Source organism: Thunnus thynnus, chromosome 4 (assembly GCF_963924715.1).
Source record: "Thunnus thynnus chromosome 4, fThuThy2.1, whole genome shotgun sequence".
In the NCBI taxonomy this organism is placed as follows: Eukaryota; Metazoa; Chordata; class Actinopteri; order Scombriformes; family Scombridae; genus Thunnus; species Thunnus thynnus.
The window spans coordinates 29,294,865-29,322,743 of record NC_089520.1 but is presented as its reverse complement, the minus strand read 5'-3'; the positions used below and the strand labels follow the sequence as shown (position 1 = coordinate 29,322,743).

The window sequence follows — 27,879 nt, the reverse complement described above, 5'->3', positions numbered from 1 at the left end:
ATGTGCTTGAGTGGACTATCACTTTAATTTACCAAATAATAGGCAAAGAAAACAAATAAGCATCAAGTCATAAAATCATTGACATGCTACATTTTATATTAAAATCTCAGCATAAATAGTCACAGTGTAAGACAAAAGCAACAGATGACAGTTAAGGGATAAAAGTGGCAGCGTTATATTTTCACTGCTCATCCTTCTCTTTGAATGATCAACATTTTGTTGATATTTTAAGTCCATTTCTAAACTACAATAGTTTTTTCTCCTGGAAATATTGTCAGTCAGTCACTTGCTGCTGTTTGGATGTAAAACCAACACAAAATCTTGCTGATTAAGGGAAGGTGCAAGGTTATTAAGGCACTGTTATGGGAACGCTGTGTCCTCGTCCTCGTATGCATTTAAGGCTCCTGAGGGTTTGGCTTTGAAAGTGGCGTTGCTGGGTTCTGGTATAAAAACATGTAGGAGTCACACAGCAGTCTGCGCACTAGTTCAGGAGCATGAGAGGGGTTGGCACGAGCCTGCTCCTCCTCTGACTGGGACAGGAAGTCACCCAGCTCTGGACAAGCTCGGATCTCTGGAATGTTGTAGCCACTTTGATCGTCACCTGTAAGAGAGAGTGGCCTTAAGATTAGACATCAGCTCAAGACGAGATAAAAGCCAGTCACAGACGTCACAGTAAGTTTTTATCTAACACTGTTGAGGCTGCATTATCAGAAAATAAGGCAGTCACGGGTAACCACTCTATTGATAAACCCAAACAGGTCAGTGTTTGCACGAACATCAGATTGAAATTACTTGTTTAGGAATTCTAAAATGCCACTAATGAAGGAAAAGATTTCTTGCTCAAGACAAGAAATAACTTATTAACAAAAGTATATAAAACAAGCTGAACTCTATCTTACCGCATCTGTCTGCCATGCTGTCAAAGAAGAGCCAAGAGTGGGGGTCAGGGCTGTATTTGACAAAGGACACATAGTGGCTTGTTTGAATGCAGAGCACAGCAAACAGTTCCATCATGTGCTTGGGCACAGGTGCATCAGTGGGTACCTCCGCTGGTACTGCAAGTGCTTTGGGGGAGTGACCCTGCCGCGAGGGATGAGCATGCACCTTAAAAAAAAAAATAAACAAAGAGAAAAGTCAGGTTTATACTGCAATTTAGGTCAACTGGACGTTTGACAATTGAAATGGCAGTTTGGCTTACCTGTGTGTTGCAGGTAGTGCAGTACTGTTTGATTCTCCCTGGCTGCAGTTTGCGATCTGGGAGACACTGGAGACACTCGTGCTCTGCCAAATGCCCACAGACAAAGCATTCCCTAGGAGCTGTGAAGAAAAGTAGTGAATGAGCATCTTTGGCACTTCAAAAACACTGTATTTAAGAAGTATTCCACAAGCAAAATATGTGATTTTATTCAGTGGCGATTATGTCTGTTCCTCACAGTTATACAGGAGATCTGTGATGTCCAGCTCCGTGGAGGGAATGATGTGAGAAAACATCTTATACTTGTTTCCAAACCTCGGCATCTGAACTATTAGACAGGACGGCATCTGAGGGGCAAATCGGGAATATTGGGGTTACAGCAGATGACTGTAAAGAAAAGACTTTTAAAACAAACTAGACTTCATATCATTTCCTTGTAAGAGAAACGCTCACCTCTTCAAACTTGAGGTCACATGACAGGCAGGATTTATCCAGCAGCTGTTGGACCGTGGGCATCTGTGCCATCTGCTCCTTTTCCAGAAAGATCTGGAAGGTGTAAGCACCCTGAGATGTTTCTCCTCTTGATCTAAAAGAAACTGATTTTCAGTAACTCAAAACAGCCAAACAGGACAGGATATTTAATACTGGGCAGCTCAGCGTCATACCTGAGCTTAAGTAGCGGCTCTACGCAAAGCACCTTCTGAAAGAGGACTGTGATGAACTCTTCTGGGTCTGCAATGAGGCAAGATAATTTTAAAATAAGAAATCATACAGAATTGTAACAGCAGGCTTCAGTATTGCTATGTTGCAATGACGAAAGATCTATTAAAATATGTTAACAATGCATGTTACAAGATATGGGTGTGTACCTTTTTCTTCTGTTCTGAAGGTGTCGCAGCCAAGCTGTTTGCGGAAATTCATCACACTCTCAGCAGGCACAATCCCTTGTCTGTAATAAATACATTAGCAATCAGTGAGCAAACACAAGAACTCAAACACTGTAATAGCATACACCAGAACAAATCAGTAAACCCAAAGACACGCCTTATGTAAGTAAGTTTTAGGCATACACTCTTGTTAGCTAGTGAATAGAGAGTACTCATATTATTGAGACATAGCAAACAAGAGAGCTTGTTTACCAGTTGAGATTATTTAAAATGTCATAATGTGCTTGTCTTGCAAACCAAATGATAATGCAAGGCATAAGAACAACAAACAGTCCTGAAGACTATGTTTATACCTGCGTAAACGGTTGATGATTTTTCTCAGAGTGCAAGTTATGGGTTGTTCTGTGTCAGCGGGCTTCTGGCAGATATTATCCAGGGTCACTGATGAGCTGAACAAACTGAAGCGAGAGAACAAAAAAAAAAAGAAAAAACAACTTGTTTTATCAAATCAGCACTTGTCTGGATACAGTTCATCAAGCTCTTTTTGTTGTACATGATCTGCACATGAATTGCTTTAGATGACGTGAGAGATGATGACGTGAGATTAAAGTAGATCTGAGCTGAGCTTGCAACAGTGTGCTACTTGATATTCAAATGCCCTGAAGGGTGGTGAACTGGTTTTACCTGAAGAGTGTGGCATCAAGGTAACAGGAGTTGACGTGGCCCTGAATCCCTTTCATTTTTCCCACTAACAAAGACAAGGCCTCTGATTCAGGGATAGGTGGTGCATCCTCCTCTGAGTCCTCAAACGGAAGATCTGAAGCAAACACAAAAACAGTTTTAATCTTCATATTAAATGGCCGGCTCATCATTTTTAAACACAAACTGCATCATTTTAATGTAGTTTTACAACATTTTACAACTTATAAACTTAGTATTCTAAAGTACTCCTAACTGTGCTTTAACACAGTCCAACTCAGAGTTCTTCAGAAATAATGATTAATCTCCTTTTCAATTGCAGGAAGTTCACAGGAATGTCAGACATGTTCAACTGATAAAAAAAAAAAAAAGAGTGTCACAAACTGTGCATTGTTTGAGGTTTTATTGACATAATTTCTCTTAGACAAATCCTACCAGAGGCAGAAAGGTCAAGGTCACTTAAACCAAAACTGAAGCATGATTTGTGACCCTTTTTTTCCCCAAGTTGTGTATAACCCCAGTGTGACAAATAGCATATCACGTTCCTCAGAACTGATTCTTTGAGGTTCTGTGATGCACCATTATGATGGGTAGTGGTAGGAATGAAAAACATCTATCCCTGTGCTTTAGGTGAGATAATTGCGTAATAATGGCACCCTGGTCAGAAGTTCAGAATTTGCAAAAACTTCCTGCTCAGCACTACAGTTTCACGCTGTATACTATACAGTACACCATAGTTAAAATAGATCATTCTGAATGTTCTCAAGTTAAAGGACCAGCATGTAGGATTTAGGGGGATCTATTGGCAGGAATAGAATATAATATTCATAAGTGAAATGGAAACTTAGACCCTTATGTCATGTCATGTCTTAAGATGTTATACTGCCTTACAACCAAAAGCACATTGTAAGATTTTGTGCTTCCTGTGTGAAAATGTTCCCAACAGGTATCATCAAAGGTGAGCTGTGGGACTCGGTCATTGTAACTTTTGTTTCTCATCAGACAGAGGCAGAGAGGGAAAGTCAAGCGAGGTAAGGCAGATAAGGATTCAGCCTTCAACTCGTAATTCTCAGCAGAGACTGAAAGAAACTCCCTAGAGATACTGTGAATTAATTAAAAATACCTGCTAGGGTGACGAATATGGGATGTTTGTGACGCACACAAATACCAACACTGAACTTCATAAAGTATCTCTTTCAGCCTAGCAAACTGGGTGAGCCACATTTGCAAATGTGAACTCTGCTTATTGCAAGAAAACTCTGGAAGACAACTTGCTCTCTGTCAATTCATCTTTAAATTTACACAACAGTAAGTATGTTTTAATTAATGTATAATCACCTGAAAATAAGAATCGTTGTGTTTTTGTTACCTTAGAATGAGCCCTTTATATCTACATAGGGAGCTGGTCCTCTTCCATGGAGCCCACCATGTTTCTACAGTAGCCACTGGCTCTAAAGAGGGCCTTTTGCATTTTTTGCAAGTTTCGCAGCCACCGTAGGTTCTCCTACACACTTGGGTGGGGGAAGGGGTGTTGAGTTGGTTGCAATCTGCAACCTCACCACTAGATGCCACTAAATCCTACGTACTGGTCCTTTAAACTAAACGTTTTATTTCATCCCGTAGGAGTGAACAACACAGGTTAAAAACTCAGTTATATTTTAATTCAAAAAACAAATCATACAGCGCTTTAATAAAACATTTTATACAGTTATATCAAAAATAAAAAATATGTATAATGTGTAAATTGTTGAATTGCTTGAGTATGTACATTCCACAAACTAGAAGAGAGAAGTGTCTAACCTGGAGATGTTTCGGTGGGTTTGGGGGTCTCCCTTTCTGTAGAGGAGCTGACAAACCTGCTATCAGGGCTGCACTTTGTGACAGGAACAAACAAAGCCCGGTTTCCTTTGCAGGTGAAATATCTCTGACTTCCATACTTCCCATCAGAGCAGCCATTCACCTCATAGTCCTGAAACAATGAGACAAAAACAGATATGATATATTTCAAATACCTAAAACCTACAAAGAACTAGTAAGAAAAAAATGTTGTCACTCACCAATTCAATCCCAGCCCATTCATCAGTCTTTCCTCCAAGGACCCCCAGCCATCGGATGACCCCATACACTGTGATGCCTGAGTTGGACACCACCTCCACCATGGACCCCACCTCCAGAGGCACATAAGATGTGCTGGGACTTTGGCTCTGAGTGACGCTCTGCTCTGTGTGGTTCTCTCTCACTTGTCGTCCACGAGATCCAATATTTGGCATGGAGTTGATGCGTGTCACCGCTTTTCTGTTCAGACCTGCAGAGAGGTATGGAGGATGGGGAGTTTCATAGTTAGAAAGTCATATGACATTTTTTTAAAGGCTTGTCACATGCTGCCTCATCAGATTGACCTCTGAATAACACGGCACAGGTCTACATGAGAGGTATGTAGACAGCTTTGAGTGCACAAGGTGCAACAATGCTAGACCATGTGATGAATCCACTGTTCTGCATTCCAGAGCAACAGGACCAGTTGTTCCAGTTGTGTACTGGGACCGCTGGATCTGTGTCTGGAGTCCCAGGTGTTAAAACTTTCAAAGACAGGATTTCATTCACTGACTGGGGGGGAGGGGGATTTTGTTAGATTTTTAAATGTATGATTTAGTGTGATAAACTCAATGAAACCACCACCAAGTATCATGTGGTCCAGAAATGCTGCGTGTTGACTATGAAAGAGGCAAGTAAACTGTGACTTTGACCACATTACTGACCCCCACATTGGCCGTCTCTCCAGTGCAGCCCGAGGGGGACGGAGTAAGATGGGACGACTTGGACGACGTCTGCGGCACTGAACAGGGGCAGAGGAGCAGGTTTCTTGGATGACAAATTACGATCACTGTCCTAAAAGGAAGACAAAGAAAAAACAAGAGTTGCTGAAACGCAAACAAAGATACATAACACATGTCCTCAGGTGTAGTCTACAGTACATAGATAACGTTCATGTGCATGTGTACAGTCGACACTCATGACATCACGAGTTGCGGATCTATTTGGCAATCTTTTGACTGATAACTTGGTTGTTTTTTTTAACCTGACGACATACAGATCACTGGAGATTATATAGTCCCGTGTTTCTCAGACATTTTCAAGTCAAGGACCCTTAAAGTGACACAAATTAAACCACATCTGTCCCAGAGGGTCCCCCATCTGATAAGATTTTTGCTTTTAGATGTTGTATTACAGAGAGTGTATTGAAACCCATGACCAAAATAGTCATACATTCTGTCATTGCATTACTTATGGATGGAATTATAGTGAAAATAAATTATTCCCCTTTTTGCTGGAGACCTCCTAAAACCCCTGGGGGGTCCCTGGACCCCACTTTGAGAACCACTGATATAGTTAATCTTATCTGGTTACATTTATTCAAGTTAAATAACTGCAGGTGTAATTATTAGCTTCAGAGCCATCTGACAATTACTTTGCTCTTTGCACTTTCCCCTCTATATCCAAGACACCCACCCAATGATAAACCAGAAAAACGACTCTACCCACCACAAATTCCACCTCAAAGCCAAGCATGTGCAGGTCATCTTTATTCTCCTTCCTCCCAATCTGCATCAGGTTCTTCACCAGGGCCGGCAGGTGTCCTTTCTTGTGCTTCACCACCACCAAGTCATCCTGAGACAGCTCACAGATGGCAGTGAACAGCTGGGGGTTACACAGCAGCTCCAGGCGTCTGCTTGTGGAGGACACAAAAAGCAGTAGCTGGGCCTGGTGGCGGGTCAGAGGGTACGTGTCCTCTCTCCTCACGATGCCTCCCTTCTTGGGGCTCCCTGCGCTGCTGCCTCCGCAGTACAGAAGCCCCATCAGCTCTCCACGCTGCGTCTCTGCCTCCACACGGCCAATACATCCTCGGCAGAAGCCTTTCTTCGACTTCCCGCGTATCACGATGAAAAACTTCTCCTTTACTACAGTGTCGGCCTCCATTGAAAGTCTTTTGTTTCTCTATAGAGTTTTGAAGCAGGTTTGGTACTAACACAACCTGTAGAAACACAACAGAAGCTCATTACATTGTAGCTTTGCAACGGCTCCCTACTAAAGCTACTTAGTTACAAAGTTGCGGGGAAATCAGTTCCACACGAATTTCGTTTGAAAACACAATTTCCTGTTTAACACTTCTTACTGTGTCGAGGACAGTATAAAACTTATAGAGAATTAACAACACTAGAAAAAATAACTCATTAGTTTCTGCAAGAGCTAGCTTGAAATAGGTTCTGGGAAAGTTCGCCTCTTTAAATAAACAAACCGAGCTGCTTTTTATTCAACGCATTTCTAATGATTTATTAGGGAGTCACTTACTGTTTTTTTTTTATAAGTCAAGAGCAACTACTCCATGACCGGTTACTCTACTGCTGTTCAAATGAAATAACTGCAGGCTGGTCCTCCTCTTCCTCTTGGCTCTCACTGAAGAGGTGTGATAATCTGCAGGCGTTCAAATACTGACCTGCATGTGACCGACAACGCCCACTCTGCGTTGCTCAGCTTCTCCGCCCCAAAAATGTCCCCTGGGCGAGATTTCCGCAACAATATAAGACTATCTGTGATAAGAAAAAAAAGGGGATTGTTGACCACCTTGTAGTTTGAAGAAAAAATATTTTGTGAATATTGACTCTATTATAGACTCTAAATCTGAGTCTATTATATGCCAAGATGCATATAATAAGGTATGTAGTGACATTTTAAAATCCATATTATGACCTTTTACTCTTCTTTTGCTTTACTGTCTCATTAGATTTGACAGTAAAATAAGCCTAAAAGCTCAGTGCAGCTTCATTTATCAAAATATACCTTCATGATGACAAGAAGTTGTTATGTGGACTTCATTTCCATCTTGAAAAACAGACAGGGAGAACATCACATCCTGATGACAACTAATCACTGGAATATTACTCACCAGAAGCTACAAAGAAACAGTGTCAACAGACACTGAGCAAAATATTGAACAAAATGAGTAAAGTACACTGTTTTGAGTGACATGTTTGTCTGCATCCAAACACATGTGACGTGACGTCCTGTCCTGCGATGCAGGTGGTATGCATGTCTGACAGTATCTTGACTTCACATCAACTTTACATAACAGCCCTCATTTTCTTCAGCAGGCATGTACACAGTGGCCATGTTTCCTCAACCAGCAGCAAACTGGTGTCTGTTTCGCTTCATTTGTAAAACAAACTGAAAATATATCAGAAGGGAGCTCATGTTTGATGAGTTTGTCACTTTATTAAGTTTTAAGATCATTCATATGAGCAGAGGTTTTGTCTTTTTTCAACAGTTGAATTACTTTCCTCTATCAGCTCATGATTACAGTAACACAAGGGCTAAACACTTTTCAAAATAGGCAGTACAGCATAAACTTACATTATACAACAGCTTATTCAGATGTTACTATCTCATTTCATATGTCATTGGAAATGTCTGTAAAGTTCATCAGAACATCAAACTTTAATAAACTACTATTTAAATAATTGAGGTACAGCTATGGCCTTGATGATATCTTTGTTCCTCAGGATCCCCTGGACAACGGTGTTTGTCTTCACCCTTTGAACTACGTGGCCCTTTGCTTGCAAAAATTGCACACTCTCTTCTGGAAACTCAGCTGATGAGGGATTGGGAAACTGGAAATTACTAATATGACAGAAAATGACTAATGCGACAAGAACAAAATGCAAAGGTCAGCTCCTGACCTCTGTGTCATATATGTACTCACACTCAGTGTGAAGTCTGTTTGGTTGAAGTTGGGGATGGAGTCTTCTCAGGGAAAGGCTGTTGTTTTTCTCTTTATAATCAGACAGTGCACTTATCAACACCTAAAGCAGACAAAAAGTCTAAATGATAAATGTTTTTTCTTCCTTTTTTTTACTCATAACACCATCTACTGAATAAGGATCCAACTCCTTTTATGAGGAAGGTGAATCAGACCTGGGTAATCGCACTCAAACTGTGTTTGTCTGAGCCGCTTAGTGCCATGTAGATCCCACATTTATGCCAGGCTGGCACCACTATTGTGGGCATGAGAGGGGACAGGGGCCTCTTCCCAGGCTGGACTCTGTTTCTCTACACAAATGGCAACCAGAGAGAAACAGTTAAAACAGTATTTTTTAACCGACTGGTTTTACTGGGTGATATTTGTCATGGTAAAGCACCTGGTTGGTTTGGAGTTGCCCTCGGGTTTTGTTTGGCCAGGAGAAGTCGAGGATTAGGCTGTTTAGAATAACGCCTGACTGCGTTATGATTCTGCTCCCAAATGGCCTGTTCAGGGAACTGCAAGATCACAAAGACAAGAGATAAGAAGAAAGAATGTCAGTGCACCCAGCAGCACATACCACACATACATATCCTCCTGGTGGGATCTCTAATGTCAGACTGTAAACAGTATGATGACCAAGCACTTCACCTGGCCACTGACACCATGAGGTCATCTGGTCCCATTACCACTACCTGTCCAGCCACCAGCTCAGTCTGGAGGGAGGGGACAGTGGAGTAGTGTTCAGGTAGAGATGCACTGGAGTGATTGATCCTCTGTCGAAGCACGTCAGCGTGATTCTTGCTTTTAGCAAGAGCAGAGATAAAATCAACAGGAAGTTCACTGAAGTGCCTCAGCTACTGATTAGTTAGTTTGGTATTGTGCGGGTCAATTACGGCACAAAATAGTTATGAGAACAAGCAATGATAAGGGAAACATTATTATTATGACTTTATCAGCTGAATTAGAGCTGCGATTAGGTGATTAAACAATTGGACAATCAACAGAAAACTATTTTGATAATCAATTCATAATTTCAGGCATTTTTCAAGAAAAAAAGCTAAATATTCTCTGGTTCCAGCTCATCCAGTGTGCTGATTTGATGCTTTTTTTTGTCAGATATGATTGTAAACTGAACATAACTGACTTTTAGGCTGTTGGTTGGATAAGACAAGACATTTGAAGATGTCCCCGTACAGTGAGGATGTTTTACCGTTTTTTGATATTTAATGGAAAAAGTGATTAATTGATCCATTAATTAAAACAGATTAATCAACAATCAAAATAATCGTTAGTTAGTTGCAGCCCTAATCACAATTATGATATAGTTTACCTCAGTATGTCAAAGAGAAGATCATTCACTGAAGAGTTATATTTAGGGTCACCCAGACCACTTGCCATAGCCAGAGATGCTTTCAGAGCCTTTACATGGAGGGAAAAAAGCTATTTTACTTGGGAGAACTATTCAACTGGGCCATAATAAACATGAAACTTTGACTTATTTAAGCTTTGCAATTCAGTACCTCAGCAGTCTGGTGGTATGTTTGATTTTCTGTGTTATTGTTCTCACTGAGATTAAGTGCCTCTAAGAGGTTGAGAGCCGATATCAATGCTGCACCAACAGATGGGGGAGGAGGAACTTGAATTATAAACTCTAAGACAAAGGTAAAAAAAAAGTAGATGAAGGCATCAAGAATCCACACATATTTCTTCAGTCAAATAAAGTTTAGCTTTCTCTTTACCATTGAACAGGCCTTCCACTGGTTTCTTTACTTGTACACTGTAGTTACTGATGTCCTCTCTGCTCAAGACCCCTCCGTTGGCTCGCACCTTTATACGAAAACACAGAGAATACTGTCTTAAATCCCTGAAATTGATTAAAGATGATCCCAGACTAGATGTGGGTTTCACACAATGATTTTGCCAATGAAACAAGCATGTTTAATGTATGAATGTCGTTCACCTCATCCTCCATCTCTTGTGATAAGTTTCCATTGTAGAAATTCGACAGGCCAGCTTCCAAGACTCCAGCCAGACTGGGCATCCTCAGAAATGAACCAGGACGCAGAGCTCGGCCCTCGGGGAGAAACACAGTCCTGAAACGTTGCAATAGCTTCTCATCTTTTACTTTCGATATTGCCTCAGCTGTAGAAGATAACAAATGAGTCACACCAGGGTATACTGTCCTCAGGTGACATCATCAGGTCATACTGTGAGAAAGTGAGAAATTGTAAAGAGGGATGGTTTGACTCACCGAGACTGTGAGACACATTAAAACCCTCTTTGGCTACGTCAGCTGCTCTGGTAACCACATCCTTCCAAGATAAACTGCGTTGATTTTGTGATAAAACATGTTCAACTTAAAAAGGTAGAACAAAATAACAAAAAACAATAATTTTGACTTTATCTGTTCATTTTTACCTTCCATACAGCCTGTGAGCTTGGTGTAACCCTCTGAGCATACCTGGCACTCCTACTTGCAGACCTGCCTGAATGGATGAAGACAGATCATAGGCCTCTTCATGCTAAATAATAAAATCAATAATGTTTAATGGTGACCCACTTTTATATTACCTTTAGCTCTAAGCCATTCTGTAGCATTTCCTCTTTGAGTGTTTTTGGTGCAGTTCCCTGAAAATTTATTAATCTGGTTTCATTCTTATGGATGTCATGAACCAGCATCACCCCTCCTCTACAGAAAGAGAGTGAGCAAAAGATGAATTCATGATCAGACATCTTTGTATATTTTACAGCAAACAAATCAACAATAAGTCAGTCACATACCCACCAATACCTGACACATGTGGATGCACAACACCCAAACACAGAGTGGCAGCGATGGCTGCATCCACACTGGAGCCGAGATCATTAAGGACCCGCTGGCCGAGTGCTGTGCAGCGTTCATGATCCGACACCAGCACACCTTTTATGAAGACCTGAAAAGCCGCAGTGATGAAGACCAACAGTGCAGCGGTGGTTTAACTTACAGTGCAGTTACAGTATATGGCATGACATACCGAACTTCCCCCGAGGTAAATTTGCAGGATCAAAGCAATGGTCGCTCCAGTGGCAAAGATGATAGATGTGGCATAAACCAGTATGAGCGTGTCCTGACTGGAGCGGTCCTTGTTTGTCTCTTTGAGGTTGGATAAGCCTCTTTCATATAAATTTGGGCTACCAGAGGCCAGCTGTGTCAGAGGGATCTGTTTTGGGAGGTGACTGAGATCTGTGGCAACAGCAAGGAATCAACATTTTAAACTGTGATCTCAGTGAAACTGTTGTGGGTTTACAAACCAAATGTTGATATATTGGTTTAAGCCAAGATCCTCAGGACCTGCAGATCCTGCCTGTTTTCTCCCTTGACATCTGATCAGGTGATTTACATCCACCATATTGCAAATTAGGACCATGGCAGGTGTAAATCAGTAGTAGAGGAGAAATACAGCAGCATCTCGTGTACTGAGAACTAAAACGAAAACCATCACTTTACACTATACCTGCATCCTCCACATGCTTTTTGTTTGAATCACAGGTGAAGTCACTTGGAGATGAGCCATCAGCCGACTGAGATGAATCACCAAAACTTTTGTAACTGAAAGTTGACTGCTTGTTAAGTTTTGTTTCAGGGGAGACTTCCATGCTTACAACCTTCAATCAAACACTGAGGTGATAGCACCCTTTCCACAGGTTAACGTGTAGTAGAACACAGCAGGTGCAATTATCCCCCAACCAATGAGATCTTAACATGTGCATCTGTCAAATAGTGAGCAGTTCAATGTCATTTGGAAGTTTGGATTTGAATAAAGCACAAGCTGCAATGTTGTCCTTTTTATTGCTGTATAAAAAGGTTTTAAACTACGTACATACAGGTAAAAGCATGTCGGTACACAAATCACATCATCTTGCTCCAAAAATGTTTGAGGATACATTTTGCATAGGCTGTACTTTCTGCATCCACTCAGCACATTATCTGTCTAAACTCACATGCACACAACAACAAAAAAAACATAGTGTATCTCATTTCATGAGGTTATAATGTAGCTGCCTATTAACTGATAACAGTTGTCAAGTGTTGTCATTGATTACATCAAGATTACATGAATAGATTATAACTGCACAAGACTGGAAATATATAAAAACAGACAGAATAGTGCTTTTCTTATCAACTCTGAGAGCCAGTTGTGTGTTTATTAGAGTATGTTAAATGTGTATGATGTGTGCTGGGTGCGCAGCCAGAGCTTCAGTGGCTGAGGGTGCGATGCCCTGGCTGTTGGAGGTGGAAGGACTGGTGTTGGACTCCTTGACGAACACGGTTTTGGCGCTGAATGGCATTGCGGGACATGTGGTGCCGGTCTGCACTGGACTTAGCCTTCTGGGTTGACTGTGTCACTTCTGCCAGAGTTTTAGGATGAGAAACAAGGCCAATGATGGCTCGACTGTTACTGGTGGTGCTGCTGGTTTGAACTGTGGGCTCTGGATCTGTCGCACTGGAAAGAAACACAAGCAAGTATGTGAAACATTCAAGTGTTGATTGCTTCTTGATGTGTGAACTCTGCATATGACAAGAAATTCCTTTTTTCTCTTGCTCCCTCACCTGGTAACAGTTTCCAGTGTTGTATCAGTTTCTGCGTTAATAGCAGAGTTTGATTGTTGGATATCGGGAACATCTGCATCCTGGTTCTCTGTTGTGTGAAGACATAAATGGAGCTTTGTCATGATTTGGGAATAATTCACTAGACAATATATTGTATTTCTGTGGAATCATTGCGAGTACTGAAATACCAGTTCTCTAGATAAACGAATAACAGGTTAATTATAGAAATTGTATGAGATACACATTTTAAAGATGTCAGTCTTTGAGTTTTATTCACTTGTGTCTGTCCTTTAGCTTAAAAACACGTTGTCCAAGAGTCCAACATTAGTGCAGTTAACAATATGTTTACTTAACATGCGTTTGCATAAAAAAAGCTGGATTTATGATTACTGTGATATTAATTTCAACCATACTGCCAACGGCCTATAATTACTCTGCTCACCAACACAGACAACAGTGGACAACAAAGCCCAACGCTATAATATGCAACAACACTACAATATGTCTGCTTAAATAATTTATAACAGTATATTTCTCTCAATATATGTTGTTATATTACAAATATTCTAAATGAAAGAATGGAGTAAACAGCCCATCTACTGTGGCTACATGACCAACCTTGATGATTGACAACAAGCCACCCTTCTTCCACCACTTCTCCAGACTTGACATCTTCAGGGGTCTTCTCCTCTCCCCCAAAAAGCAGACGGGTGATCGTTCTGAACATTACTGCTTTCTCTTTTTCTCCTCTTGAGGTGTTTGTCTTTGCTATTGTTCCTGTTTCCTTTCCCTTCTTTGTTCAGCAGGAAGCTCAGGTGCTGCAAGAGTCTTTAGCTGCAGAAGAAAAGAAGAAATATAGAGCACACAGCTGTCATATGCATGTTCACAAAGCATCTTTGCTTGCTAACTCTAATCCCTCTTTGACTGTTTGAGAGTGGGTAATGACACAAGACCCTCCCTTCATTATTATTTTTCAAAAATCTAGCAATGTTTGGTCATATGACTAGGATGTCCAATGAAACGTCTTGCAGTTCAATGGTTTGAATAATGATGCCCACTCCCCCAGAATTTCATTGTTAGGGTCCATCTGTTTCTGGATACATGGGGGAGGGGCTCCTTTATCAAACATCTTTCAAGTGCACAGCCTGGTCTGCACCTTTCCATGGACTGGAACATCTCTGTGCAGCCATTGCACTTTGTTAATGACTGACACTGCATTGTTTCCTGCAGTGCACACTAACTGGAATATTGGAATATATTAGTATAGTTTTGTGTTTTCAGTGAATGTCATGCATGAGGAAATAATGGCAGAAATAATGGGATTAAAACACCACTGTCTGTAGGTTCTTGTTGAATCAAACTTGCCTCACAGTGTTTATGATGCATGTTTCCTTATTGTGTCTGGTCTTTCACATCAGTTCAAATCATCAGTGTTTAACAGTTTGTTTTATCGTCCACAGCTGCAACCAAATTAAACCGAAACAACCACTGGCAGCCAACAGTACTTATCTCGAGCCAATAATTATGTTACTAATGTCGACTACAGAGATGTTTGTCGCCTGTTTATTGTCTAACGTAACGTCTCACAGTCCGTAAATGAGCTCGGCCGTTTTCTTACCTGCTGTTAGTGTTTTCTCACTTTGACTCGCAGACCATTGTGTCAATTTTCGAAAATTTCGAGTATTTTACCATTCTACGACTCTGAAAGCCTGTAAGTGTTACATCCAACAAGAAGACTGTTGTTTTGTATTTCAAATTTCCAACTGATCACAGACAACAGAAGACCCGCCCATGTCTCCGCCCACCAGATCTGATCCACCAATCAGAGGCCGCACACGCTCCCGCGGGTTCATTCGATTCTCGCCAAAGATCAAACTGCTGTCAAGATGACTCCCGTCCAGTTTCATGATGTGGTCACTCTTGTTCGTCCTTTGTCCTGCTCATGAACTGTAATACTAATTAATAACCACAGGAACGCTGCGTACAACAAAACACTCTTTATCGCAACCATGGTTAGATATATAAAACACTAAATGGAATGACTTTCAGTTAGATAATCCTAGTCTCTTTATGTATTTGTACATGTTCATGGAGTGCGTGTGTCTCAGGTCCGCAGCTCCGGGTAAAAACTATTGCAGCTAATGTTACTGTATTGATGGTACCACAAACCCCCATCACAGAAACGTCTCTTTGTCTCCACTTAGTGGTTCGACGAGATTAAATGGTGACAACCTTTGCATTCACTTGATGCACTTGTACTAATAAATACTTGACTAAAATCTAACAGGCAGTGCTTCAGTCTGAACATTATTGATGCTTTGTGAGACTGCCTTAAAATGTCCAAGGTGATAGGTCACAAGATGAACTGGCATTTATAATTTAAATTGATAATCGTGCGTTAAAGCAAAAGGTCAATGCAAACACATTTTTGAAGTACTTTATTGACTTTTATATTATTGGGCAATGCAGAGAATCTAACCTGTGTGGGGCTGTGGGATTTGTTCACTTTGATTGCTGATTTGCATTGTTTTATTTATCTTTAAAAGAGAGAGAGAGAGAGAGAGAGAGAGAGAGAGAGAGAGAGAGAGAGAGAGAGAGAGAGAGAGAGAGAGAGACAGAGACAAAAAAGTAAAATGTGCTAAATTAAGTAATTAATTTGGTGCATTCTAAGATATAAGCCAAAGAAGTTTAACATTACAATCATTGAAATGAGCATTATACAGCCTTGTAGTTTGGTGGTGTAAACTGTACAAATGGCCAGTGGCCAACTTGCCCGAAGCATTTGAAGCATCAAAGATTTCCCTTAGATTGTACTGAATTACACAAAAAAAGGAAGCTTTTTTCCCTAAGAAGGACTGATGATCTCCCAGCATCAGTCCCCTGCAGCTATCACACCAAATGTACCCACATGCTCACAGTTCAGTCTTTATCACAGCGATATTCCTGCAGGGTGTAGTGTAGGCAAGCTTGTTTGTGGAGCACAATGCTGAGTTTATATCGATATACCAATGAATCATACTAATCCTGTTCTTCATGACCTTGTTTTGTTTTGTTTTATATATAGCATGTAGTGATATGTGTTTTATGTGAGTGTATGTACTGTACAAATATATCTATGTTCTGAAGGCACACATAATTCATAGTCTGTGGAAACAAAGGGGACATTATATAAGTTATTTTCATGCGTTTTTCTCACCGTATAATGCAGCTCATCAGGTCATATTTTATTCTTATCATGAGCACTGGAAATTTAAGAGGAATTATTTTTGCTGTTGCTTTTAAAAGATTTAGATTTGGACAGAATAAATTAAGTACATAAAATACACAAACCACTATCGGACAGAGTTTGACATAAAAGTCAAATCTTTGAATTCACAAGTTACACAACCTTTGATATACAGATTAACTATCAGATCGATGCACTGATTGATTATAACCCTCTGTAACATAGCGCCTCCCGGTGTTAATTGGCATGAAGTTGTGATGTTTAATTACTACTTTCTTCCATAAGATGGTGCAGTTGCTCTACTGAGGTTGTTACAGCGACAAGCATAACTGAGACAGCCTGTGATTTAATGTAGGCTATAGGTTAGGTAAGTGCTTCATTTACAGTAATGAAGTGTAGCAGAACACCAAATTACAATTAATACAGTTGACATATCAGAACAACCCATCTACCATCTTAGAAAAAGAGATTAATGTCTGCAGTACAGTCTTCAAAACTTCAATTTGACGACAATTAAGCAGAAATATTACGCACATTCGTGATGTTTTTACGCTTAGACTCCCTCATCCCCAAATTCACCAGTGAGGGAAAAACTGGCTGAAATAAAATCAGTTAATGGATACCTAAAAACATGCAGATTAGGTCAGCTGAAGACTTTTCCATGTTTGAATCTGTTTGAGTGTGACTGTTTGTTTATGCACTCAGATGGAGGGATGCTTCTCAGCACATATGAAGTCCGTACATCCTTCATACAATGAGCTACAGTGTATAAAATAAATTCCAACCAGCCATAGAAATGGAAAATTATTTCTCATTATTTGCACACTCCAGGTAGCTACATATAAACATAATTGGACCACACAGTGCCACGGTGAGTGTGTGTGGTTATAATTTACGACACTCAGGCGGTCATTTACATACAGTCATTAGAATAATTGCTACAGTTCCTTCACCTTTTCTTGTCTGTAGGTCAACACCGCTGGATTCCTGTCTGTAAACGCTGTAAGGCTAATGTTTTTGTTATTGTGAAGTGTTTGAGCATGAAGGTTTCTTCCTGCGCATTAAGGCAGTGATATGGGAGGTGGGGAGGGCCCTCGGGGCGAGCACACCCCTACCGCCTGTGTCAGAGTATTTCAGAACAGAGGCAAGCATTTAGTCATTCTGCATGAAAGCTGCACATTCACTTGTCTGCTGAAGTCCACTCCAACTTGTGGACTACAGGAAGATATTTCCCTGTTTCCTACGGATCCCGAGGACCAAGATTTGATTTACTTTTTTTCCCATACTTCTAGAAACTGTGCGTCGTGACCACAGGATACTTTTACGCACAGTTATTTAACGCTCAAAAAGGACAATGCCTCGATCTTTCTTGGTCAAAAAGTACTTCGCTAAACAAAAGCCAAACTACAGTGAACTGGAATGTCAGAATGGTGAGTTATGAAATTTTTTTAATGTTTGAATTATGAAAGTATTTCCTACATAAACGCGCAAACTAGACAGACAACAGCCACCTGTGTTCACAAGTGTAGTTTGTTACAAATGTGAAAGTATTTTTGTGTTTGTGATTTTTGTTTCTGGTTCAAGTAAAATCCAGTTACTCCCCGATCAAGTCGGGGCCCGTTAGCTGCACTTTCCCCCCTTTCTGCAACCAGACAGAGCTCCATTCATGTTACAAGAGCTTGTGAATACGTGGGAGGAAACGGCCCATGAAACCTTCCCATGGCTCCAGCTTTATGCCCAGTAAATGCTGATGGAAAAACAAGAATCTATAACCAAAACAAATAGGTGCAGCTGATGAAAGCATAGATATCAAATCATCAATTTGTTCTCTGTTCTTCTATTGTTTTGATAACTTTTATTATTGCACTTTCTGTTTACTATCTGATATTATATTTTAATCAATCCTCTCTTCTTTCTCAGACACTTCACTGGAGCGGTATCCTCTTGCTGAGCTCACATCAGGGGTCAACACCTCCACTGCCACCTGCTTCACAACAGGCCTGGTGTGGGACCTAAGTGTCCTGCCTGCCCTCTACCTGCCCACCTCCCAAACAGAGCCCTCTGCCACCCCAGGCCCCCTGGACCTCAGCTCCCCGTCCAGCCTCAGCAGCAGTGCCAGCAGTAGTGGAGAAGAGGATGAAGGGCGCACATCGGATCCCCCCAGCCCTGAACCCGCACACACGTATGCCCCTCGTCAGCGGATGAAATGCACCGGCGTTATGGCCCACGTCAGTCCCCCAGAGGAAGAGGAGGAGAGGGAGGCGCCCGTCACAGCAGCCAGGCCAGCCTTCCTCTGCAAACACTGCCCCAAAGAGTACACCAGCCTGGGGGCTCTGAAGATGCACATCCGCTCACACACCCTTCCATGTGTGTGTACCACCTGTGGAAAGGCTTTCTCCAGGCCGTGGCTGCTGCGCGGCCACATCCGCACACACACAGGTATGATCCATGTCTAAAGATATACCACAATATTACACATCTTTACTCATCTACTGAGTTTCCACTTGATTCATGAGTTACGAAATCAGTGTACGTGTCGTTGGTAAGGTTAAATCTGAGTCATTAGGTCACTCTTTCATCATCTGAGCTGTGAAGTGAGGAGCAGGATACCCATGATAATCAGTGTGATGAGCCAACACTTGATCAGCAGACATTATCACATAGGGAAGCCCTCTGTATACCCTGAACGCATTGATCACTCATTGTGTTTAATGTGCCAGCAACAATGACTCACTGGCTGGTTATCTTATCATGGCTGCTGGGGAAGACAACAGACTAAGGACACATGAGTGACAAAGGTTTTAAAGAATGCCTGAAGGCTCTTGGCTATCACCAAGCACTTAGTACCTGCAGCAACTTGTTACTGTGCTAATCTCATTTGGCTCTGATTTAATCATGCTAATTCAGTCAGGCTCTGACCCCACCAGCCTGCCATGTGCTTCTTCATTATCTACAGAATGTGTGTTTGTGTGTGTGTGAGGTGTTAATGGAAAGCTCTTGTGAACTCAGAGAAGCCTGACTGTCGTCACTGTATGAGGATGGTCGTTAGCACCACCTGCCAAATGCTATAGCCACATCAAAAGGGAGTGCCAGTGAGGTCATATGACAACATGTGTTTCCATCCTTTTTTTTTTTTTTCTCTCCAGGTGAGCGCCCGTTCTCCTGCCCCCATTGCAACCGGGCCTTTGCCGACCGCTCCAACCTGCGTGCTCATCTGCAGACCCACGCTGAGGTGAAGAAGTACCAGTGCAGCGTCTGCTCTCGCACCTTCAGTCGCATGTCGTTGCTGCAGAAACACAGCTCCTCAGGGTGCTGCTCGGCCACGGTGTGAGACGCCACAGCAAGAGAGACAGAGGGACCCACTCAGAGCTCAGGGCAGTGGAGGGCTAGTGGCCACGGAGAGAGGGTCTACACAAGCCGGGCTGCCTGTTAATGACCTGTAAGGCCACACAGAGCATGAAATGGCCCGCTTTAAGAGACCTGGAGAGAATCAAGCCTCATTACGGATCTGAATTTTACACTTGTAGCCTCTCTGCTCTATGAAAAAAAAATAAACAACAGAGGAGCAGATTTTTTTTTCTTTCTTGAGGCTGCTGGACCAAATCTGAAACGAGCAATGCTGACACTCACTTGATATCAGCCCCTTTGTTGCTATTGTGCCCATTCCAAAGCCAAATATGTAGTGAACTCATTGGGGTAAGAGGTGTTCTTTCCTGTCTCTGTCCTGGTGCTGGCCAGCTCAGGATCATGGCCTAGACACAGCTGCTGAGAGGTAGGGGTGCGTGGGTGGAATAAATCTCTCAGCGTGCCTCAAAACACACTCACACACTCACACACACACACAAAAGCAAATGCACACACAGCTGTCCCTGGTACTGTGGTGTAGATAGACGAGGTGCTAACAGGTGCTACAGCCATGACCTTCGCTGGTTGATAGCAGGTGACTTCCACTGCCCTTGGTTTGCTTAAGAAAAAAGAGGAAGCATGTCATCGCAAAAGAATGGCATCAGTTAGTCTTTTTTCACCAGTGGGGATCATTTTAAGCCTCTATTTTGACTACATCCAAACCTTCTCTTTAATCTGATGAGTTTCAGAGATAGGAAAAGCCGTTCTGTCTGTTATTTTCCAAAGAAACTTCACTTTGCAGCACTGCTGCAACATGGATGACAATGCAAGCCATGCACTCAAGGTTACCACAGTGTTAATAATACCAGCCAAAGCCATATTTTGTAAGTGAAATTAATTTGTGACTTGAAATTGTACCAAAAATGTGCCTTTTTTACCTCAGTATGTATTGTGGCTTTAAAAACTATGATTGCAGTATTAGTAGTAATTAGAACCAAATAGTTTGAAATGCAAGAAGGCTGGGACCAAAGATTTTAAAAGTTTACACCATGGAGACATGGTTGCCTAGTATGTGATCAGAACCCTGTAAATGGACAGAATTTTTAACTTTCCTAAACATTTTATGGCAGTGTTTTATAGTGCAATGTGCAGATGATGTGTTATTTCAATTTTGTACTATGCTTGTGTGTTCACTTCTATTTCTTGTATGTCATAACTGATAAATTTTCATTCAATAAAGTAATTTATGTTTATTAAAACTTGTTTTTTTGCCTTGGCATATACTTCAAATTGTGCGCGGGCAGTCTAATCTCTTCTTTGATATGATATGGAAATGAGAGCAGTTGATCCGTCGGTTATAAAAAGGTCTGTTTGATCATTAACTTGGAGATCTCTATTCAGCATCTTGATATTAGATGTGGCAAGCGAAATGACTATTGTGGTTAAGCAGAACTGCAGATGTGCAGGTGAACACTCTGCATGATGGACGGGAACAACTGAATGCACCTGCTTGTAGTTTCCACCTGCCATCTACTTCTCACTGTCACTGTGCAAACACTGCTGCACATGTGAATGTGTGTCTACAGTTAAAAAGAGAACTTCAGGGGAAAAGTCGACTTCTGTTTTCAATCAATCCTAAGATTTAGCATGAATTCATACGTGCTTGCTAGAGGCCTTGAAACGATCTTAAGGTGGAATTCTTGTAAGCTACGTACGTGATTGCAGTGTGTGTATATTTTTTTCCTCCTCAGGGAGAGTATAACATTCTCCTCTTTCTCCGCCTAGACAGTGAGTCAGAGTCTGCCCAGACTGGAGCTTTAGGTTCCCATGGCTCCTCTGCTCTCAGTCAGTAAGTCAGGCCACTAGTCAGTCAGTTAGTCGGTGTGCGTGGGCTGAGGCCCAGCTGGGCCAGCACAGAGTGAGGTAAGCTGTTCCACGGAGCAGTTCCTTATTTCCTTCTGAGTCAGGGAAATGTACGAACATCTACCAGCCAGGACGACCACTGCAGCAAGCACAAATGACTCACCTCACACACTCAGTACTTCAAACGAGATTGCTTATACAGATTCTCAAACATCTGCGTACAAACACCAACCAGGTCCAATATGGAACTAATGTGAGAGTCCCCGATTGTGGATCCTTCGGCTATTATGGTCTCTTGTCTTTAGCCCAGGATGCTTTTGGATAAAAGGGCTATTAAAATCTCAGCTGGTGGAAGTTAGCTCAGGACTATTTTGATGATGTCAGCTGGTAACATGTCCTGAGGTGAGGGGCTTAGTTCTGCTAGCAAAGACAATTGAAGCAAGTCTATTATTTAAAGTTTTATTGCTCTCAAATTTGCTTGTTGTTTGACTTTTTCTGGTGATGTTCATCTTTGTAGTCTTTGAAGAACTGAAGGAAAAAACACGTATTCTAGTGAGGTGCTGCCTCACAGAAAAGAGTGGAGAGCCACACATAACTCTGATGCAATCTTCTTGCTTTAAATTCTATATCAACATTTTGGCACACATTGCTTTCTTCTAGTCTTACCAGGTCACCATTGCTGCAGAGGCTGTACAGCTTCATTCTGCCAATATAAACTTATATATTTCAAATCTTTGCTGCATCACAAGTTACTGTACTTATTTCTGGCTTTTTATAGAGAAATGAAAACACAACATGCTCCCTTCTTGTTCCTTGGGGAGAGTAGAGGGCCTGGATCTGAAATCTGAGAGCCTTTTCCTGCTGTGTGCTTTACAGTGCCAGAGCACTCACTGTAATTTACCAAAAGTGGCTGCTATTTATGCCATAAAGCATGTGTTTAACATTCCTGAACCCCACCGTGTTTGTGTATCCCTCGCTCTCTCGCTCGCTCTCTCCCACTCACTCTCTGCCTGCTTCTACGGCTGTATTTCTATTTATGTGTGTGTGTGTGTGTGTGTGTCCCTACAGAGCAGCAGCCCTTTCCCTCTTCACAGAAGGATCATCTCTCCCCCTCTGAGACAAGGCCGACAGGAAGTGGGAGTTTACATTGGCCTACTTTACCCGAAAAAGCAGGCTGTACTGAGGAGCTGCAGAGCTCAAGTGCTGTTTCTGCTGCTGCTGCTGCTGCTGCTGCTGCATTCTGCCACTGCCAGCGCCATGTCCCCCCCCCACTCCCACCCCCACCCCCATCAGCTGTCCCACCCATGGCTGTTCTTATAGCCAACTTTTTGGGGTGGAGTTGGGTGGCTAGGAACTTAAGAGTGGCCTTCGGTGCAGCAGCAGTTAGGGCTCATGGCCTGGGAGACAGGAAGGAGCTGTCAGCATCTCATAAACAGGACCCATCTTGCACTCATGACACACAAGAACTGGAGAGAACTCTCCCAGGAAAAGCCTCCAGACACCCACTTCAACTCCAGTCTGGGCTTCATCCTGGTGCTTTTCAATGACCTGCTCAAAAGGAACTGTGACATAGACACTAAATATGCGTAGACTGCCTTTCACACTTGTGACTATCACCTGAAAGTCAGTAGTTGTTTTACTGACACGTTACAGTCACTTGACAGTAAGCTGATAATCAGTGTCGGGCAATCCAAATAAAGCGCGACCGCATTGCCATGTTACTTGGGAGTTGGGATGAGTAAAATATAACCTTAACAGTGGGATCAGTGTGAAAAGGCAATTGTCTGGAAACAGAACCATCCTCATGCTTTATGCGTAAGAATAGAAGGACTGTGCAGTTTTTGATAGCATCAAATCTATCATCCTATCCTCAGCTGTACTCCCCAAGCACCTCTCACCTCATGTATTGCTCCCTTGGCCTCCTCCACCAAGATTAGCACCTCTCAATGTCTGTCACCTTGCTTGAAAGCACTTCATTACTCTGTAATGTTTTTTCTGTTAATAACTTTTCCCTGACTAAGTTTGGTGGGAATTCTTGTCCCTGGAACGTCTCTTGCAGTGTTGTTGTCTTCCTCTTGACACGCTAAAGTTCAGAGTACTGATGTAAATGTCAGAATGCAGAGCTAATTCCTCTCCGCTGAGCTGCAAACAGGCCAGAGACACAACCGCTGCATCTGGTAAATAAGAAGGCCAACGGCGGTAACACCACAAGTATGCCTAATGATGGATTTGATCAGGCTGTGGAGTTGCCCCGAGGCAGGATTGGAGAAGTGGTTGGGTGGGTTAGGGGATGGGGGTAGGGGGTGCATATTAAAGAGTAATGAATCACACACTCAGTCACAGGGTCGCCGGCTATGAATGTGCTCTCTGTTGGTTTTCCTGGAGCCTGGAGTTTACTAACTGATGACGCAGGCTGGACTTGATCAGAGACATGTGTTGCTGCGGACTCGATGCCAGTGAGAAGCATAGCGAGAGAGAGGAGAAGGGGGAGAGGCAGAAGGATGGATGGCGCCTGAGCTTTCTGCTTTCCCTCTGTGTGTCCTTCTGGGCATTGCCTCACACTGGGGCTGATGGAATTGGAGAGAGCAGGAACTGGGAGAAGGAGGGAGAAAATAAACCCAACTTCTACTCTGGGACAGGAAACAACAGATTCTCATAGAGTATCTTGACCCAGCTTTCAAAACTGTCATTACTCCCAAATTCTTGTGTGGCATCTCAACGAGCTGAGGGGCAGTGTGTCTGCTGTACACAAAAGCAACCAAAACAGATTTTCCTCTGGCCTTGACAGAATGAAAAATGAAATGCAATAATTATTCTAGCGTGTCAAGAGTCCGCAGCCGTGCTAGCAGTTGTGTGAAGCTGTGCAGTGGTGCTTTGAGCAGAATGCTAACACCCACACGACAAATTGTTCACAATGACAATGCTAACATTCAGATGTTTATTGCTGTATTGTATTTAATGGAACCATGCACAGTGTGAAACATAAATGTTAACATTTGATGTATTGCACCAGAGTTAGCTTCAAGCTAATGTATAATAACAGGTATAATGTTTACCATGCTCACATCTTAGTTTAGCACGCTAACTGTTCTAATTTGCTGATTAGCACTAAACACAAAGGACAGCTGAGGCTGCATGTGTTTGGTCATAAAGTTAAGAGTCAGACAAACTGAAATTTTGTCTTGATGGTAAGATTCCCAAACCTGATTTGGATATGGATGTGTGTACCTGATTTCATTGCAATCCATCCCATGGCTGTTGAAACATTTCACTTAAAACCACAAATGTAAACCTCATGGTGGCACTAAATGAAAAATCAGGCAATCATCAAAGTAATTAGGATTCAACCTTGGGGGACCCTGAATGTCTGTACAGAATTTCTTGCCAATCTATCCAATAGCTGTTGAGATATTTCACTCTGGTGGTGGAGTCATCCCCCATACATTAAGCCCATACTAAGGAGTTCTCTCCACCTGACATTGGAGGAAATATCACCTGTTTGGCACAGTGACGTGCACCTGAGCATATTTTCCCAGACAAGGTGTAAGAGGACGTTGAGCTGTCCCCGGAGGCATCGACAGAGTATGATGAAAGAGGTAAAGTAGATTTCTGCCCACCTGTCAGAACATGTCACTGTGTAACAGCGTGTAAACAGCGTCAGGCGGTGTGCTGGGAAACAGATTGTCTTCCCATTTGTTCCTTAGTTTTGAGGATTTTGATTTGTTGAAAGCTAGAAAGCTGTTTGTGAAAGGGAGAAGCACTTCTCTCGGGCAAGCCAGGTCATGCCATGACTAAATTTGTCGCACACATGAATATCACTGACAGGAAGAGGATTGCCAATTGAGTCATATTGTCCGTAGCATGTCATTTCCCATGAACAGCCTGACAAGTTCACAGAGTCTTAAAGCCACACCAGTATGTGAGAGGGGCACGTTTGCAGCAGGGATAGGAGTTTGGTTTGTCACTGTTGAGGCTGAGGTGTCAAGTGCTTCCCATTTGTTGCTTTGGAGATCAAAGAAAGTTAAGACTCAAGGCACTGTGCCCTAGGAACAGATGCATGGCATCAAGACGTTGCTACAGATAGTAAACAGCAACAATCTGCTTCATGTACACACACGCTCACACACAGATAACATACAGCAGCTGTCATATTGTCATTATTTACTACACAAGCTGTCACACTGTCTCCAACATCCACAGATGCAAACATGCAGACGTAGGTGAACACACATAGGGATACAAACTGAAGAGCCTTCTTCTGAGTGGGAGGCCTATGCAGCAGCTGGTTCTGATGGAAAACACCCGGCACTCCCACCAACACCCCACAGGCCGTCCCTGTCATTGTGACGCACCGGGCGCTGCTGAATCCCCAAAGGCTCCAAGGCTCCAGACCTGGAGGAGAGCGATCTATTCATCAGCGGTCCAGCTTTCAAACAACTCCAACCTAACAGAGAGCCAGTTGATTCTGCACAGTTGGTTCCCAAACAATAGACACACACACACACACACATACACACACAAGTGAGTAAGTAAGCACTCGCACAATTCCAAATCTACACACGCACACAGACACATGCACACAGTCCTGCACATGTTGAAGCCATTATCCTGTTGCTTGTTAAGTCATTACTCTGTAGCTTGTTATTTTCTCAAGCAAGAGAAAGCAATCTATCCACAAAGGAGTGCTGAGAGATTTGCCACCCGACTGAGCCCTGGGATATGGGAAGTTACCCTGAAATTTGAGGAATGTGGTGAGGCCTGAAACCTAAGGAACAGAAAAAAAGATCATCTTCTGGAACAGTGAAGCTTCTTTCCCGGAGTCTCCGGGTTGTAGATGCAGCCAAGGCTGTATGAGATGTCCACTGGGAGGGTGTATTATAGACGTTACTGATGACAGTGCAGAAAAGTTTCAGTCCACCAATGGGACATGGAGGAACTGACATAGTATGAGAGCTTTGACATATTCACGGAGGATCTCAGACATCTGGTTTCCATTTCCCTCCTCTCCCAAGACAGTGAGTGCTGGCAGCAAGGCTTTTCAATGAAATCGTCTATTCCACTTCCTGTGCTATCAGTTTAGCATAAGTGTGTGCACCACAAAGCGCAATGAAAGCAATGCTCAACGCATAGGCAGTTATTAAAGTGAACTGCACTGTTTTCCTCCAGGGTTTTTTGTTTTTATTTTTTTACTTCCCCACCCCCCTGAAACCCTGACGCCACCATCAGGGTTTATTAGCAGGAACACCCCATGAGCAGCCATTTTCACAGCATCCTCTCCACTCTGCTCCACACTGGGAGAACCTGCGAGCCACCACACTCTCACCACACTGCTAATGAGTGACACATGCCCCACAGCTCCGCCACTGACACCTAAGATCAAAGCCCTGGAAGAGAAGGGGACTGGTTTAGACAACCCTCCCCCCCCCCCCCCCCTCCACCTCCACCTCCTCCTTGACACCCACGCGATATGTCTGAGGGCAGCCAAATGGTGAAGCACCTGTCCTTTCTACATTTAACACAAGCTGCGGTGTGGCTGTCTTGTGCTTCCTCCGTTCACAGGAGCTGAATCGGGGCGAAGCAATGGGTATTCCAGCTGTGGATGATAAGAGATCAGATAACACCATCCAGATATGCTGCATGTCAATGTGAGAGACATGAATGAGACACTGTGCGCAGTCAAAACTATTCATCTGCACTAAGCTTGTGGGTGGACAGATTAAGGGAGGAAATGGACTTATGGAAACCTGATTGCAAAAGTCTGGATCAACACTGAATCTCTCACCCCACAATTCCTCAAGTCCTTTTCATTAAATCAATTGCTTCACCCATCTCGAGCTGAAATATTGTTCCAAGCAGTTTCCATACTACTGAAGGGCGTTGAGAACAGAGCGGGTAGACAGGAGAGGGAGGGGGGCTAGCCAGGGCAAAGGCAGGAAATCCCAGTGCAGCATGAACTATTTTCCTCCATAGTTCCACCAGAACAGCTCTTTGTACCAGTTCCCCACCCCCTCTATCGGGCCTCTGTCTCTGACAACCATCCACTGCTGTTCTACGAGGCAACCGCACCACTACCACCACCACCACCATGAGAAAAACAACCCAAAACCTCTGTCACACACACACATGTACACAGTTCACTCGCGGGCCATTACTCAGCAGTGCTGGGGGTTGTGGAGTGGGGATCAAAAGCGTGGGGTTCCCCTCCATCTCAGTCCAAAGTCCCACTGTGGTTAGGCCATAGACAGAGAGGCACCTTATTTTACACAGAGCCCCTAA

The 27,879-nt window shown here is 42.7% G+C and overlaps 4 protein-coding genes across 4 annotated transcripts; 1 reads left to right on the top strand and 3 right to left on the bottom strand.

The window, feature by feature from the left end:
* Nucleotide 1: 1 nt before the first annotated feature.
* cyld2 (cylindromatosis (turban tumor syndrome) 2) lies at nucleotides 2-7,223 on the bottom strand. The gene is made up of 14 exons (XM_067588211.1): nucleotides 7,132-7,223; nucleotides 6,325-6,814; nucleotides 5,541-5,670; nucleotides 4,839-5,086; nucleotides 4,582-4,750; nucleotides 2,767-2,899; nucleotides 2,436-2,540; nucleotides 2,065-2,144; nucleotides 1,861-1,927; nucleotides 1,649-1,781; nucleotides 1,434-1,542; nucleotides 1,199-1,317; nucleotides 900-1,104; nucleotides 2-601 (listed from the first exon to the last, which is right to left on the bottom strand). The coding sequence occupies exons 2-14, from the start codon at nucleotides 6,757-6,759 to the stop codon at nucleotides 396-398; spliced, it is 2,139 nt and encodes a 712-aa protein (XP_067444312.1). The 5' UTR covers nucleotides 6,760-6,814; nucleotides 7,132-7,223; the 3' UTR covers nucleotides 2-395.
* Nucleotides 7,224-8,020: 797 nt separating this feature from the next.
* LOC137181992 (glutathione hydrolase 7-like) lies at nucleotides 8,021-12,340 on the bottom strand. The gene is made up of 15 exons (XM_067588209.1): nucleotides 12,073-12,340; nucleotides 11,593-11,801; nucleotides 11,360-11,511; nucleotides 11,150-11,267; nucleotides 10,997-11,064; nucleotides 10,830-10,903; nucleotides 10,539-10,720; nucleotides 10,318-10,405; nucleotides 10,099-10,229; nucleotides 9,909-9,997; nucleotides 9,227-9,379; nucleotides 8,976-9,093; nucleotides 8,752-8,886; nucleotides 8,540-8,639; nucleotides 8,021-8,428 (listed from the first exon to the last, which is right to left on the bottom strand). Exons 1-15 carry the CDS (start codon nucleotides 12,212-12,214, stop codon nucleotides 8,286-8,288), a joined length of 1,902 nt encoding a protein of 633 aa, XP_067444310.1. The 5' UTR covers nucleotides 12,215-12,340; the 3' UTR covers nucleotides 8,021-8,285.
* Nucleotides 12,341-12,388: 48 nt separating this feature from the next.
* On the bottom strand, nucleotides 12,389-14,945 carry tp53inp2 (tumor protein p53 inducible nuclear protein 2). Its single transcript, XM_067588210.1, has 4 exons — nucleotides 14,788-14,945; nucleotides 13,788-14,003; nucleotides 13,170-13,257; nucleotides 12,389-13,062 (listed from the first exon to the last, which is right to left on the bottom strand). The coding sequence occupies exons 2-4, from the start codon at nucleotides 13,894-13,896 to the stop codon at nucleotides 12,816-12,818; spliced, it is 444 nt and encodes a 147-aa protein (XP_067444311.1). The 5' UTR covers nucleotides 13,897-14,003; nucleotides 14,788-14,945; the 3' UTR covers nucleotides 12,389-12,815.
* A 2,587-nt stretch (nucleotides 14,946-17,532) lies between these two features.
* On the top strand, nucleotides 17,533-21,002 carry snai1a (snail family zinc finger 1a). Its single transcript, XM_067588208.1, has 3 exons — nucleotides 17,533-17,825; nucleotides 18,316-18,834; nucleotides 19,542-21,002. The coding sequence occupies exons 1-3, from the start codon at nucleotides 17,750-17,752 to the stop codon at nucleotides 19,724-19,726; spliced, it is 780 nt and encodes a 259-aa protein (XP_067444309.1). The 5' UTR covers nucleotides 17,533-17,749; the 3' UTR covers nucleotides 19,727-21,002.
* The last annotated feature ends 6,877 nt before the right edge of the window (nucleotides 21,003-27,879 follow it).